This window comes from Pristis pectinata, chromosome 14, assembly GCF_009764475.1.
Source record: "Pristis pectinata isolate sPriPec2 chromosome 14, sPriPec2.1.pri, whole genome shotgun sequence".
In the NCBI taxonomy this organism is placed as follows: Eukaryota; Metazoa; Chordata; class Chondrichthyes; order Rhinopristiformes; family Pristidae; genus Pristis; species Pristis pectinata.
The window spans coordinates 12858457-12874049 of NC_067418.1; the positions used below are offsets into that span (position 1 = coordinate 12858457).

The 15593-nt window shown below is 44.4% G+C and overlaps 1 protein-coding gene across 2 annotated transcripts in view; it reads left to right on the top strand.

Moving 5' to 3' along the window:
• Window positions 1-3312: 3312 nt before the first annotated feature.
• Window positions 3313-15593, top strand: part of zdhhc13 (zinc finger DHHC-type palmitoyltransferase 13) — a 29637-nt gene continuing 17356 nt past the window's right edge. Inside the window, exons 1-7 of one of the 2 annotated variants that reach the window (XM_052029504.1) lie at window positions 3313-3425; window positions 7161-7312; window positions 11555-11677; window positions 11781-11858; window positions 13328-13472; window positions 14008-14072; window positions 14170-14332. In XM_052029504.1, the coding sequence (XP_051885464.1) occupies window positions 3339-3425; window positions 7161-7312; window positions 11555-11677; window positions 11781-11858; window positions 13328-13472; window positions 14008-14072; window positions 14170-14332 (813 nt within the window). In that variant the 5' untranslated portion in view covers window positions 3313-3338. Of the gene's footprint in view, window positions 3426-6837; window positions 6856-7160; window positions 7313-11554; window positions 11678-11780; window positions 11859-13327; window positions 13473-14007; window positions 14073-14169; window positions 14333-15593 lie in introns of those variants that run through there. The other variant, XM_052029505.1, reaches the window with a different exon arrangement.

A 15593-nucleotide genomic window follows, 5' to 3' on the forward strand; every position in this document is an offset into this window, starting at 1 on the left:
GAGGGGGAGGAGGGGGGAGGGGAGGGGGAGGAGGGGGGGAGGAGGGGGGAGGGGAGGGGGGGAGGGGGAGGGGAGGGGGGGGAGGGGAGGGGAGGGGGAGGAGGGGGGGAGGGGAGGGGGAGGAGGGGGGGAGGGGAGGGGGGGAGGGGGAGGAGGGGGGGAGGGGGGGGGAGGGGGGGAGGGGGGGAGGGGGAGAGGGGAGGGGGGGGGAGGGGGAGGAGGGGGGGAGGGGAGGAGGGGGGGAGGAGGGGGAGGAGGGGGGAGGGGAGGGGGGGAGGGGAGGGGGAGGAGGGGGGAGGGGAGGGGGAGGAGGGGGGAGGGAGGGGAGGGGGAGGGGAGGGGGAGGAGGGGGGAGGGGAGGGGAGGAGGGGGGAGGGAGGGGAGGAGGGGGGGAGGGAGGGGAGGGGGGGAGGGAGGGGAGGGGAGGGGGGGAGGGAGGGGAGGGGGAGGGGGGGAGGGAGGGGAGGGGGAGGGGGGAGGGAGGGGAGGGGGAGGGGGGGGAGGGAGGGGAGGGGGAGGGGGGGAGGGGAGGGGGAGGGGGGGAGGGGAGGGGGAGGGGGGGGAGGAGGGGGGGAGGGGAGGGGGAGGGGGGGGAGGAGGGGGGGAGGGGAGGAGGAGGGGGGGAGGGGAGGGGGGGAGGAGGGGGGGAGGGGAGGGGGAGGGGGGGAGGAGGGGGGGGAGGGGAGGGGGAGGGGGGGGAGGAGGGGGGGGAGGGTGAGGGGAGGGGGGGAGGAGGGGAGGGGAGGGGGAGGGGGGGAGGGTGAGGGGAGGGGGGAGGAGGGGAGGGGGAGGGGGGAGGAGGGGAGGGGAGGGGGGAGGAGGGGAGGGGAGGGGGAGGAGGGGAGGGGAGGGGGGAGGGGGGAGGGGAGGGGAGGGGGGGAGGGGAGTGGGGGGAGGGGGAGGGGGAGGGGAGTGGGGGGGAGGGGGGGAGGGGGAGGGGAGGGGAGGGGGGGAGGGGGGGAGGGGGAGGGGGAGGGAGGGGAGGGGAGTGGGGGGGAGGGGGGGAGGGGGAGGGGGAGGGGAGGGGGAGGGAGGGGAGGAGGGGGGAGGGAGGAGGGGAGGGGGGAGGGGGAGGGGAGGGGGGGGAGGGAGGGGGGGAGGGGGAGGGGAGGGAGGGGGGAGGGGGAGGGGAGGGAGGGGGGAGGGGGAGGGGAGGGAGGGGGGAGAGGGGGGGGAGGGGGGGAGGGGGGGAGGAGGGGAGGGGGAGAGGAGGAGGGGAGGGGAGGGGGGGGAGGGAGGAGGGGAGGGGGGAGGGGGGAGGGGAGGGGGGGAGGGAGGAGGGGAGGGGGGGAGGGGGGGAGGAGGGGAGGGGGGAGGGGATGGGGAGGGAGGGAGGGGGAGGGGATGGGGAGGGGGAGGGAGGGGAGGGGGAGGGAGGAGGGAGGGGGGAGGGAGGGGAGGGGGAGGGTAGGGAGGGGGGGAGGTGGGGAGGAGGGGGGGAGGTGGGGAGGGAGGGGGGAGGTGGGGAGGGGGGGAGGGGGGAGGTGGGGGGGAGGGGGGGAGGTGGGGAGAGAGAGAGAGAGAGAGAGAGAGAGAGAGACTCCGTATCTACGGGTGAATCACAATCGTTGTGATTGTCACTATACAATCCATGTATGGATTTTTGGGACAACAAGTGGAGTCCACTTTGTCCTTAACCTGTACCAGGAATCAGGTATATCTGTGGGCGGCCATGTATCAATCGAAGTGGTAGATATCTCTGACTAAAAGCAAGAGTTCTTCGGCGATTAAGGTGTAGTATTGTTCCATCGTGGAACCTGTGGATTTCATGGACTCCTTCTCTCTATTTTCTCTACATTCTAATGTGGTTTTCAGAAGCCTTTGCTCATCATTTTGCTCCGTGACTTGCTGAATTGAACTTTGAGAACTGTTCCTAGACTTGGGGTTTGGGAACTTGCCACACACACACTTTGGGTTTATTTTGGGGTCAATGTCTGATATCTAATGTTTTCTTTTCTCTTATTATTACAAGTAGTTATTAATAAATAGATTTTAACGTGGAAACCTGGCTCATTGTGTTTCTATTGTTGCTGGTACGTAACAGCATAAACTTTAGGCAATTGGTGCAAGAATTTGAGAAGAAATGGGGGAATATGTTTTCATCCAAAGGGTAGTATGGGTCTAGAATGTGCTGCCTGAAAAGGTGGGAGAGGCAGAAATCTCACTGTATTTAAACAGTACTTGGATGTGCAGTCAATGATTTATAACCTACAGAGGTAAGGATTTAATGCTGGAAGATAGGATTAGGCTGTGTAGCCTTATTTTGACTAGTATAGATGTGGTAGCCAAATAGTCTCCTTCGGTCACCAAGATAGACAGGATCACAGTAAAGGGAGAGGAAAGACAGTTGGTTTTAACAGCATTTATTTCAATGCAAAAGACTTAACAGGTAAGACAGATGAACTCAGGGCATGGATTGGCTCTGGGGGCTGGGATATCATTGCCATAACAGAAACATGACTGAGGGAAGGGAAGGACTGGCAGCTCAATGTTGCAGCATACAGATATTACAGGTGTGACAGAGGTACAGGTAAGAAAGGAGGGGGAGTTGACTTCTTGATGAAAGAGGACGTAACAACGGTCCTTAGAGAGGAATATTCCTGGAGGTTCATCCAGTGAGGCTATACGGGTAGAACTTAGAAACAAGAAGGGAATGGCCACTCTGATGGAATTGTATTATCGGCCCCCCAATAGTCAGTGGGCCTCTTACCGAAGGGCCTGTTTCCATGCTGTATGAAGCAGCTCAAGATGATTGGGCCCAGAGCAATTCCTGCAGTGATGTTCTGAGACTAGGATGATTGGATTTTTCCTTTGCTCAAGGTATGACTCTATCCTTTGGAGTATATTCCTCTTGATGCCCAGTGACTTAACTTTTACCGGGGTTCCTTGATGTCACTATCAAATGTTGCCTTAATGTCACGGGCTGTCACCCTTGCCTCATGTCTGGAATTTAGTTATTTCATCCATGTTTGGGCCAAGGTTGTGTGAAAGTCTGATGAAGCACAAGCAGGACACCAGTCAGCAGGTCATTGGTGAGTAAGTGCAGGTTAATAGCACTGTCATTGACAGCTACTCAAATGCTGGAGGGAAAAGGATAGAGAAGTCCACATAATGCATTGTAGTTTGGAATTCTGACAGAGAAAGCCCTTCCACACCGGAGATCTGCAGGGCATCGCCTTGCTGCTCAGACCAAGTCTGCCGTGGTATTGACGAATACAGGTTCCGGGGCTGCAGCCCCGCCAATCAGATGAGGCTGAGGCGCGCTCGCTCTCCGTCCCCGTGGAGACGGAGGTGGTGCGCGATGACGCAGCGCACCGCACGCACCGCACGCACCGCGGATGGCAACGGGTGGCCGGTGCGGTGTGGCGTCGGAGAGGAAGTCGGAGGGACTGGCGATGGAGGAGTGGTCGGAGAGCGGCCGTGAGGTAAATCCCGGCCCCCTGCCGGCACTCGGACCGCGGAGGGCGGGCAGGCAGGCAGGCAAGGGTTGACGGGCGCCGCCCGGGGAGAGCGTTGGGGGCGTGGGTGGAGTTGGAGCCGAGGGCGGGAGCTGGGGCAGGAGCGGGGGTCTGCGGGGCTGGAGGGGGAAGATCTGTGAGGGCTGCGGGGGGGGGGGGGGCTTGGGGCGATGAAGGGGGTCTGGAGGGGGGGAATGAAGGGGTCCGGGGAGGGGGTGGGGGGGGAATGAAGGGGTCCGGGGAGGGGGTGGGGGGGGGAATGAAGGGGTCCGGGGAAGGGGTGGGGGGGAATGAAGGGGTCCGGGGAAGGGGTGGGGGGGAATGAAGTTGTCCGGGGAAGGGGTGGGGGGGAATGAAGGGGTCTGGGGAAGGGGGGAAGAATGAAGGGGTCTGGGGGGGGGGGAATGAAGGGGTCTGGAGGTGGCTGGGGGTGCTGAAGGGGGTTTGGATGGAGGCAGAGGGGTGGTGGAGTGAAAGGCTTTGGAGGGGGCTGGGTGGGGAAATGAAGGGGTACTGGGAGGGAATGGAAGATGTTTGGTGGTAGGGGGATGGTGAGAGTGAGTATTTAGGATAAAAACTACCATTGAGGAGGAGAATATTGTGAAAGGGCTATGAGGAGGGAACTGGCATTGAGGAGGGAGCATTTTTTGGGAGAGGCCAAGCTTTCAGGATGGGCATCTCGGGAGGTGAATGACTTTGGGAAAGGGAAATGGGCATGGGAAATGAAGGTGTGGTAGTTTACCACTTCTCAAGCTTTATTTATAATTCTGAGGTTAGCAACCAATGTACTTCCTGCACTCATCCATTTCTCAGGTTTCATTTGTCCTAATTCTCAAATTACTGGACAATTATACCAATAATTTTTTTTGAGCTAGATGAAATGCATTTTCCTGAACATTAACATTTGGTAGACTTTCAATTAACAAATTTAGAACCTGACAAAAGCAAAACACTGAAGAAAATCTGTAATTAAAAACAGGAATTCCCCCCCCCCCCCCCAAACCTTCAACAGATCAGGCACCATGTGCAGAAAGAGAAAAAGTTGATGTTTCAGATTAAAGGTACTTAATCAGATGTTAGGTTTTTGTTGCAGAGAGGGTTGGGGAGGGATAGATAGGGCAAAAGGTGTGTCTCTGATTGAGTGAATTCAGGGATGTGCTGGGGATGGACTATTGATTAAATTATGTGGTTGATGAATTGAAGAGAGAGAACATAAACTAAGCAATGTAGAAGATGTGAAATGCAGAGCTCCGATTGGGATGCAAGACAAGTTTTTCACTGTACCTCGGTACAAGTGACAATGATAAACCAATTCCAAAATGCCCTGCAGGCCAGCCTATCAGAAGTCAGAGTGGTATAGAGAATTAATGTTGCAGGCAACAGAATGCTTTATGGTCATGCCTGCAAAACTTAGCTCGAATGCTCAGTAAAGCAGTCACTTGATCTGCGTGTGGTTCACTCAGTGTCAAGGAGACCACGTTGTGAGCAGCAAATGCAGTACACAAGACTAGAAGAAGTGCAATTGGAAAGCTACTGTACCTAGAAAGACTGTTTGAGACCTTGGATGGTGGGAAGGGGAGAGGTGAAAGGACAGGTGTTGTGTTGCTTGTTCTGCAATTGCATAAGAAAGTATTGAGAAAAGCAGAATGCTAGTGGAGGTGGAAGAGCAGACCAGGAACTCAGAAGGACTGGTTCCTCTGGAATACTGAGAGTGGAAGGAAAGGCATGACTGGTAATGGAATCTTGTTGAAGGTGACAGAAATTGTGAAGGATGATTTGTTGAGTGCAGAAGTTCATTTGGTGGAAAGTGAGGATGAGGGGAGCTCTATGCTTGCTCTCTCCAAGAGGAGGATTGAGAAAGAAACATCTCGAGGCACCTCTGTGGAAAACCTTGTCATTGGAGCAGATATGGTGGAGGAAGAGGAACTGGCAGAATGGAATTGAGTCCTTGGTTGGAGGAAGTATAGTGATTCCTGTGGCAGTCTGTGGGCATAATGGATGTTTGTCATTGATATATCTCTTGAAATGCAGACAGAGATTCAGAATGGGAAGAGAAGAGTTGCTGATGGACTACATGACAAGGATGGAGATTGAAATTGGTAGTAAAAGTAATGATATTTTTGAGTTCTATACAAGTTGCAGGAAACAGCATCAATATAATCATCGATGTATCGGAAGGTAAGGTGTGAGAGGGTGCTCAAGTAGGTGAAACAAGGATGGTTCCATATATCCCACAAAAAGACGGCATAGCTTGGGTCCACCTGGATAAGTGTTCAGTGTGAGAATAAATTGAAGCAGGTAAATGAGTGTGTTGCTGGAAGGGAATTATTGGGTCTCTGCTCAAGGAAGAAGCAGGCGACTGCAGAGAAGTTCATTCTGCAGGTGTGACCCTGAGTTTCCTGTTGCTTACCACTTTAATACTCCATTTCCCACTCTGGCCAATCTGTCTGTGGCCTACCACATTTTTATACGAGGCCTAGTGCAAGTTTGAGGAACAGTACCTCTTCATCTAGACTTGTTGCAGCTTACCAGATTCTAAGTCAAATTCAACAATGTCGGGTAACTTGCCTTTTCTGTTTGAATCAGACCTGGTTCGTTGTGATCTAGCTCATCCGTCTGTGAATTGACTTAGTTTTTCTCCTTCAACCAGCGTAGCCTGACATGTTAGTTATTTCCTGCAGCTCTGTGTTTCGCAGCATTTGCTTTCCTTTGTACATGTTCTTTCTCTCTGTCAGGCCTCGTTAACCTAGAAACCATGTAACTTCAATAGTTTATCCCCATGACAATCTGGCCTCGCCCTGTCAGAGATAATCCTCCATCTCCCTCTCCACCCCCCACCCCGCTCTGTGTCGTCCTCTTTCCTCATTCTGACAAAGGGTCATTGGCCTGAAATGTTAACTCTGTTTCTCTTTTCAACAGATGCTGAGTGTTTACAATATTTTCTGTTTTTAATGTTTTTAGAATTGGTTTTAGATTTAAACATATTTCCTGCTTAAGCTAGTAGATGAGATTGATGTGAATATCATTCATATATCTCGACTCAAATGTTTGGACACTAGCTGGGAGGCCAATGCTCTAATTATAGTCCCAGATTAATTACTCTGTTGACTAAATTTGTAACAATCGATAAGCGTGTGAGTGACGATTGAGTTGTACAAGTATGGGTTATTTTAATTACATTGTAATTTTAGCAGCTCCAATTCCTTGACATTTAATTATAATTTGTGTTTGTTAATACTTAAGCAAGAAACTGCATTTGTATGCTTGTGTACTTTTTTTATTTCCTAACTTTAGACATGCATCTGTGCCAAGGAGGAAATGAGTATAAGCGAGATCTGATGAAATCAGTGAACTGAAGTGTTCACACTGTTCCTCTCTCTACAGCTGCTGCCTAAAAGTGCTGAGTATTTCCAGGGTTTTCTGTTTTTGTTGTGGAAGAAAGTTATGTTGAGTATTCCTGGAGGGTGGAATAGGAGGAGAAACAATTTGACTATTTTTGTAGTTATTAGCCGGTGTAATTTACTTGGTCTGGGAAGAGTCTCTTTTCTTTGTAATGCCTGGCACAGGCAAGCAATATCTTTGTTCCCTGCGAGTGCAATATTGCATCCAGCAGTACCAGGTTGTTACACTGATGTTCTAAGATAAATTTTTACCTCTTCATTGTCTCATTTAGCATAATTAAACTGTTATCTTTTTCTGCAGTGTCAAGTCAATTGTCCTCATGGGTATCATGGAACTCAAAAACATCAGGAACAGTATAACAATTCAAGTCAAGGCATGAGCCCCGATAAACATCGCAGTGATCTTGCCTTCATGGAAGATTATAGTAACTGGGATATCGTAAGAGCCACACAGTAAGTTCTAGTGGGTACTGCTATTTATCAACTTTTGAGGTTGTCTGGGCTGCAAAGTTTCTGCTATTTCTTTCCCTTTTGAGGAAAAAAACTCAAACCTCAAATTGTTTTGTATGTCTTAGCATATGTAAACAGTACCAAGTAGAGGTTCTTCAAATCAAGGGTGAAACTAGATAATGTGCTATAATAGAGAAGGGTGGTAACAATGAGAGTATAAATAAAATGCAAAGTTGCATAAGGTTATTTATGATATAGCTTCAAGCATAATATTTTAATAAATTTTTTTATTAGAGTCTTTTTCACTGAATTCCATTGGATTATAGTGCCGTAATTTGAATTTTGTTTTGTTATGCAGGCTACAATTTGCAGAAAGGTACATATATTTTGAAATCTGATAGCTTTAGAATGTATGGCTCATCATTCCTGGTAATGTTTACTCATAATCCGAAGCCCCAATAGATGCTCTGGTTTTTATGTCCTGAATTTGGAGACAAATGGTCCAATTTTTCACCTTAATAATCAAGCTCAACTTTAATTGTATAATGTCTGTGGCATACTGGAGAAAACAATGGGGATCATGATCTTTCCGTTCCTACGTTCTCAAAATAAAATTATTGCAATCTCTGAGATTGCACTATAATGAGATGCATTACGACGGTTAAACATATTTAAAGTTTTGAAACTCTACTTCTACTCACATATTTGTTTTGGCAATAACAGTAAGATATTACTTAAATCAAAACTTCATCATTCCTTTTGAGTGTTACCAGAAGAATATTTAATTTTTTTCCTTTTGAATATGGTAATTTGTGATGAGTAAAGATGACAGCGAAAGATCTGTGGACAGCAACGTTCCAGTTTCTTGCCTCTAGGTTGATAATTTAAGTGCAGTTTTATTATTGTTTTCTCACTGGAGCTGCCATTTATATGATGTCTTTTTGAAGCACTGTTGGTGATTCAAGAATAGTTATTCTTGGCATTGGTTGACCAGTTACTGGTAAAATTAACTGGGGAATTCTATGATTTGGAATTTGCATGATGTGCAGCTCTGGAAATCATCAGCTAAGCAACCATGATATGTATAATGCAGTTGCAAATCCTCTCTGGTCTTCTGGATTACAGAAAAATTTCTTAAATCTAACCCATTAGCACAGATTGTAAACAGTAAAAAAAAATACTTATGTGGGAATTCATAATATAAAGTCAGCATACAGTGGTGCACATTTTTCTAATTGTGTAACTCTCAATTTTGGTGTTTGGAAAAAGATTTGTTTTGAAGGATGGCTTACGGATGCAAGTCCCCTGGAGTTAAAAATGGCTCCAAATAAATTATCCAGGTTAAGTAGCAAGTTTTAAATTCATTGCCTCATTGTAGACATGTGCAGCAACCACTGAATAGTTCTTAAGAAAATCAGAATACATTGCATGTAGTGAAAATAACATGACATTGCTGAACCCATCCCCTCCTACCCCTACCCTCAAATCCCTGCAGTACGTTTCATTTTCACATCATGACTTAAATAACTTAATATTCCTTGAAGACTAAATTAGTATAAATATATTATCGCCACATTTTGCATCCAAAAACACTAATTTGTCGGTTGTATCGCCCTTTGACAGCCAGATGCTTACCACTATAATTATTCAAGTGATTTATGTTTGCAGATGTCATCATTTTGCTCGTGCTTTGTAATATTACAATATCAAGTGTATTGGACTCGTGTGATTATACACAAACCACTCTTGTGAAGAAAAGTAAGCTTGCAGACGAAGGTGATACATGAGAATGATGTGACAAACATCATGATTAATTATTATTCCTAATTGATTTGGCACAAACTCTGACCCTGTGAGGTGAATAGCAAAAGGCTTCAAGAAGGCCTAGGCAGGCAGAATGGGTGCAGTAGTGTCAGCTGAAATTTAATGCTGAGAAATGTGAAGTGTTACATGTTCATTGGAAGGACAAGACATTATAAACTAGAGGGCACAATAAAAGGGGGAGCAGAACAGAGTGATCTGGGGATTTACATTGCCCATTGGAAGTTGAGAAAGTGGTTAAAAAGCAGATGGTATCCTGAGCTTTATAAATAGGAGCATAGAGTACAAGAACAAGGAAGTAGTGACAAAGTTTTCTAAAACACAGGTTCAGCTGTAAATAGATTCATGCTTAGTTCAGGGCTCCACGTTTTAAGAAAGATGCGAAGTCTTCAGAGAGGGTGCAGAATAGATTTACTGAAATGACTCCAAGGAAAAAGGACTTGGTTATGTGGATAGACAAGTGAAGTTGGTGTTGTTTTAGTTTGAAAGCTTCCAAGCAGCTCTTAGAGGATTTGTGATTCTGCTTAAAGTCATGAAGGGTTGAGAGAGAGACAATTCTCACTGGCAAACAAGTCAAGAACCAGAGGGCAGTTAATCTTGCCTCCCCTCTAAAAATTTTTTTTCATTCACATTTGGATCAAGGTTTAATGAATTTTGGAGCTGAATGGTCTTGGTGAAACCCAAACTGAGTTTTGATGAGCAGGTTATCAGTGCTGCTAGAAGCACTGCTGACAACACCTTTCAACAAGTTGCGGATGATTGATGGTAGATTGGACAGTGGTTGACTATACTGGAATTGACCAGCTTTTTGTGGCACCTTGGCAAATTTCCTCTTGTTACAACTGTTCTGAAAAAGCTTGGCAAGAGCTCCAGCTGCGTCAGGAGTATTACAGGCAGGACATTGTCTGATTCCATAGTTATTATGCTGTCAACTATTTCTTAATATATGGAGAAAATTAATTTGGCTGAAGACTGGCTCTTGTAATGTCAGGGATATCAGAAGGAAACTGAGGTTTTATCTACTCAGCACTTTTGGCTGAACTTATTTGCAAATGCTTCACTGTGCTAAATTTGCAATTGTTGAGAATGATCTTGGAGCACCCGAGTTTTGTTGTTAGATATTTGTCCACTACCATTCGTGACTGGATTTGGCAGAACTACAGAGTTGTTAGCTGTGCAATTATTTAGCTCTGTCTTTTGCATGCTGCTTCTGTGATTTTTAGCATTGTGCGTGATCCTTTGTTGTTGTTTGAAAGATTATTGACCTGAATTTGTAATCCTGTTTCTGTCTTCCTAAACACTGCCTGACCAGCTGGGTATTTCCAACATTTTCTGTTTTTATCTGAGATTCCCAGCATCTGAAGTATTTTGCTTTTGGATTACTTTTAAATATTTCCTTTGTGCTATTCATTTTGTATTCTGAATATACTTGTGACTTGAAATGTTTTTGTTTAATAATGGTATTCTATAAATGAAGATTAAGTGAACGTTTCTGGCACTTTCTATTCTTTATCACCAAAGACTTTGTATCCTTGCTTATTTTATCTTATTCTGTATCCATTGTAATTGACTTGTGGCCCCTGCCTGCCCAAACCAGCACTCGTGTACACATAGTTCTGCTATAACGTGATAATTGAGTTCCTAAGAAACCTCGCCTTATGGAAAATCATGTTATAAAAACAGAAGAAGGAGACACAAGTGACTGCAGGTGCTGGAATCTGGAGTAACAAACAATCCTCTGGAGGAACTCAGCGGGTCGAGCAGCATCTGTGGCAGTAAAGGAATTGTCAAATCAGAGCTGATGCAGGGTTTCGACCTAATGTTTGTTGTGTTAAAAACAATCTTGTCAATGGGAAAAGAGGGTTAGGGGCTAGAGAGTTTCAGATTCGCAATAACATAGCTATTTTTTCCCCACAGGATTTTCAAAATTAAAAGTTTTTAATAGCTAAGTTTATTTTTTAAGAAAATAAAGGCTGTATGTTACATTGTTTAATAGAGTATCATTGCGCAAGTATCAATAGAAGCGATTGCTTGTCAATTTCCACTGGCTTCCCACAGTGAAATGACCTGTGTTCTTAAGAGACAATGGTGTCTGATTATTGTAGGGAGATTACAATTTTTTTCCCAAGACTTTTTCTTCCAAGACAGCTTTTTCCTGTTCATCAGTTTCCAAAGTGGTCTACTGGTTCCTGTTCAAAATCATGTTATAACCAATTCGGCCCATGTAATATAGTAGTGTTCCCTAATTCATCAATCACAACATATACAAATCGCATAATGGGGAAACATGTTATCGCAGAGCTACCTGTATTCCAATCTTGCAGTAGAGACCATAGTGCAAAAAAATTAGTGATTTCAAAGCATTTTACTTCATCGTTTTGGATGTAGCTTATTTTTTTTTAAGATTGCATTTTACACTTACAGATATGGAATAATCGACAGATGTAAAGAGCTGATTGAAGCTGGTTATGATGTCCGACAGCCTGATAAAGAAAATGTGACCTTGCTTCACTGGGCAGCCATCAATAACCGAACAGAGCTTGTGAAGTAAGATCTGTACAGGAGATGCTTTCAACATTTTAGCGCCCTGTTATTGGCACATTATACAATTTAAATAATCTGTACTAAATTCACCAAATTCCATCTACAGATACTATATTTCGAAAGGTGCGATTGTGGATCAGCTGGGTGGAGATTTAAATTCAACTGCTCTTCACTGGGCAACCAGGTAGAGTTCCAGTAATATTTAAAACCTTATTGTAAGCTTCAGAAGTGTATTGTAAGGTTGCCATAAGTTCTAAGTATACTTTGAAAGGACTGTTGTTTGCATTATTTTCTGTAACCTTCTCATTTCTCACTCACCATTTCAATTGAAAGCCATTTTAAAACTAATGTATCTTCCAACTTTATGAGCAGTTTACAAGGCAGACACAATTTTGGGCTTTGTTAACAGAAGTATAGAGTATAAAAGCAGGGAATCATGTGGAACTTCAATAAACCATCGGTCTGGCCTATGGTACTAGGCAGAAAAACAGTTTGGCATGGACTAGATGGGCCGAAGGGTCTGTTTCTGTGCTGTAGCGCTCTATGACTCTAATTACTGATTCAAATAGTAATCATTTAACACTTGTGGAGGAAACACGTTCTATTGTCACTTTTAGGAGGGAATTGGATAAATATGTGGCGAAGAAAAATTTGCTTAGACTATGGTGAAAGGGCCCAGGGGTGGATTGAGTGAGCTGCTGTGGTAGGTAGCCAGTGTGGACATGATTGGCCAACTGGCCTCTTCCTCTGCTGTAACTACTTGCTGATTCTATGATTTCAAATGCTGATGCAAATTCCAATCTTTTGACGGTTAACTTTTGACAGTTAATTTGCTGGAAATCTCTTAAATTTGAACTGTGGGTATACAAAATAATGTTTCAGTACTTTGATTAAATTGCATTGTCCAAATTAATCAGGAATTAGATATTGCATTTTCACTCTTATTGGTAGCTCTGTTTTGTGAAAACTAGAAAGATTATTCGTTTTGTTAATGAAATTATTCTTAATCTTGGTTTGTTTACATATCTCTTCTGTGTGTATAGTAAATGACTGGATTACATTTCTTTCTCATTTCAAAATGGTTAATACAAATTAGGTTACTTTTGTTAAATAATTTAAATAGAAAATTGTATTTCCTTTTAAATCATATTACAGAAAGTTCACAGTGTTCTATACCTATTGAGCTCAGCAATGTCGCCTTGGATACATATAACCTGAGAATTGATTCTGGAGTCTCTTGGCAGTGTTTTGATAAAATTTTCTGATTTATCTTTGCCCACCTTTATTTAATTAACAGTGGAAGAATTTGTCTGTCCTTTTGTTGTGGACAGATTCAGTTTGAGGTGGTGAATGTGAAGAGAGAAGTGAAAGTTTAAACAGGAAATTCTGGATGAATAACTAAGGAGCTGTAGTTTCTCCTGCAACTTAACCTGAAGCTGGAAGGTGCATTCGTATTCAAACCATAATGACAAAAAATGCAAAATATTTCAGGTCTGTAATAATGGGATGAAGTTTACCTATTTCGTTTAACAAAGTACTGAGCTATTTGCCAGCTGAAAGAGATATAGGTAGAAATTCCAGCGTTGGCGGAGTAGATAAAATAATCCAGTGGAATTTTTTTTTAACCACAAAAGTCCTTTTGTTTTGTTTCAGACAAGGCCACTTGTCTATGGTGGTGCTGCTGATGAAGTATGGAGCAGATCCCTCCTTAGTCGATAGGGAAGGATTCACTTGTCTTCATCTTGCAGTTCAATTCCAGCAAATGTCAATCATTGCTTACCTTGTAGCGAAAGGCCAGGTATGTTCAATTTGTTCTTACTTCGGTAAGAAAGGGTCTTGTGTTTATCTGCATGCTCTTCCTCAAGTTAATCTGATGCTGTGATGTTCAAGTATGCAGTTATGAAATGTGGTCTGTTCCCACTTAGTGTCAACTTGGGCATCATTTCTGAGATATGAAAGTGTGAGGCATGAGAACTGAAAGTACTATTATGAGATGGAGTTTCTCAAGTCTCAGTAGTTGTAGAACATTAATTAGCATTACTAAGATTCTCTGACTAAAATTAGTTTTCTACTGGGTTGCCACCCATTTATTACTTACTTTGTGAATAAGCAGAAAGGTCCAGAAGTTAAAAGTCAAACTTATCCTCACTTTGGACAGCACATTCAGGTTGATATAGTCGTCTTCTACTTTTCTGTAAAGGAAAATGACCCACTTTTGACATGTATAGGCTAGGTCAGGGCTCAACTGAATAAATAGAAGGACCATTTCTTGATCTCCTTAAAATCAAACATTCATGTTTTAATTAAGCACGAGATGTTTTCTGTTGTTTAAGGATGTAGATGCTGCTGATGTGAATGGACAAACACCGTTAATGCTTGCAACTTCCAAAATAATAGGGTAAGTGTATAATGTTTATGCCATGGCTTTAAGTATATCTGATGGTACATATTTAACCAGCATTACAGTTTTTTTTGTTACATTCTCATTCATCTAGGCCTGAGCCTACCAGATTTCTCATAAAATTAAATGCTTCAATAAATGCTGTTGACAAATTGCACAAGAACACACCTCTGCACTGGGCAGTGCTATCAGGAAATGTAGCAGCACTGAACGTACTGTTAGTTGCTGGTGCAAACGTTGAAGTTAAAAATGCAATGGTGAGTGCATATCTCTGTTCTGTATAATTTTTGTCAGGACCCTTAAGTTGGTTCCACATTCAGCTGAGTTCTGTTTTAATGAAACTTCCATAGTCGTCTTCAGTCATGGTAGTAGTACAAGTATGGATGAAATCGGGCAATGTACAGAATGTGAAACCACAATCACTTTATCAAGTACATTCAGTTGTGTGTAGTAGTTTTGGCTGAATTAGCTGATCTCCACCTGAGCAATACTGTGATCTCACAGTTTGCTTTGAAATCCCTTCAATATAGTCTCTTAAGGGCTGCCCATAGAACAGAATTGTACCGTTCAGGAAGCAGTCCCATTGCATCCATGGCAGCCAAAAATGCTTTAGCATTTGAACATAAGAAGCAGAATCAAAAGTACTTTAATTACCCCCGACCATGCTGTGCCATTCAGTAAGATCATGGCTGATCCAATCTTGATCTCAAGACAACTTTCCTGTTCTCTTTGCATTGCCTGTTCTTTCTTTTCAGTCTTCACTTTGAATATATTCAATGACTCCACCTCTGAAGTAGAGAATTGTAAAGATTCACTAACCTTTTGAGACGTGAAATTCTTCTTCATTTCCACCTTAAATAGGTGTGTTTTTCATTTAAATAGATGGTCCCTTATTCTGAGACTCTGGCTCCTGGTTCTAGATCTGCCCACCATGGGAAACATCCTTGCAACATCCACTTTATCAATCCCTCTTGAAATCTGAAATAAGAACAGAAAATACTGGAAGCAATTGACAGGTCCGGCTGACTGTGAATAACCTCATTTTCCCACATTTTATTTCATTTACCAACTTCATGCCAAATTGCTTAATCTAATTATATCCCTGTCCGGGATCTTTCTGTACTCACAACTTGTCAATTTTCCATCATTTGCAAATTTGGCAAAGGTACACTTAGTCCATTCATCTAAATCATTAATGTGGATTATAAATTGTTGAGGCCCCAGCATTGACCCCATTAATTATTGATTGACAATCCAAAAATGACTCTTTCATTCCAAATCTGTTTTCTATTAGTTAACCACTTCCCTATCCATGATGATGTGTTACCCCCAGCCCCTTGTGCTCTCATCCTGTACAGCAAACTTCTGTGCAGCACTTTTTTCAAATGTTTTCTGAAAATCCAAATATGCTTTGTCTGATTTGTTCTCCCATATCCATCTTATTTGTTACATCCTCAAAGAAGCCGGAAGTGTGGCGACACTTGTGGGCTGCCCCCAGAACACTGTACGCAAAAGATG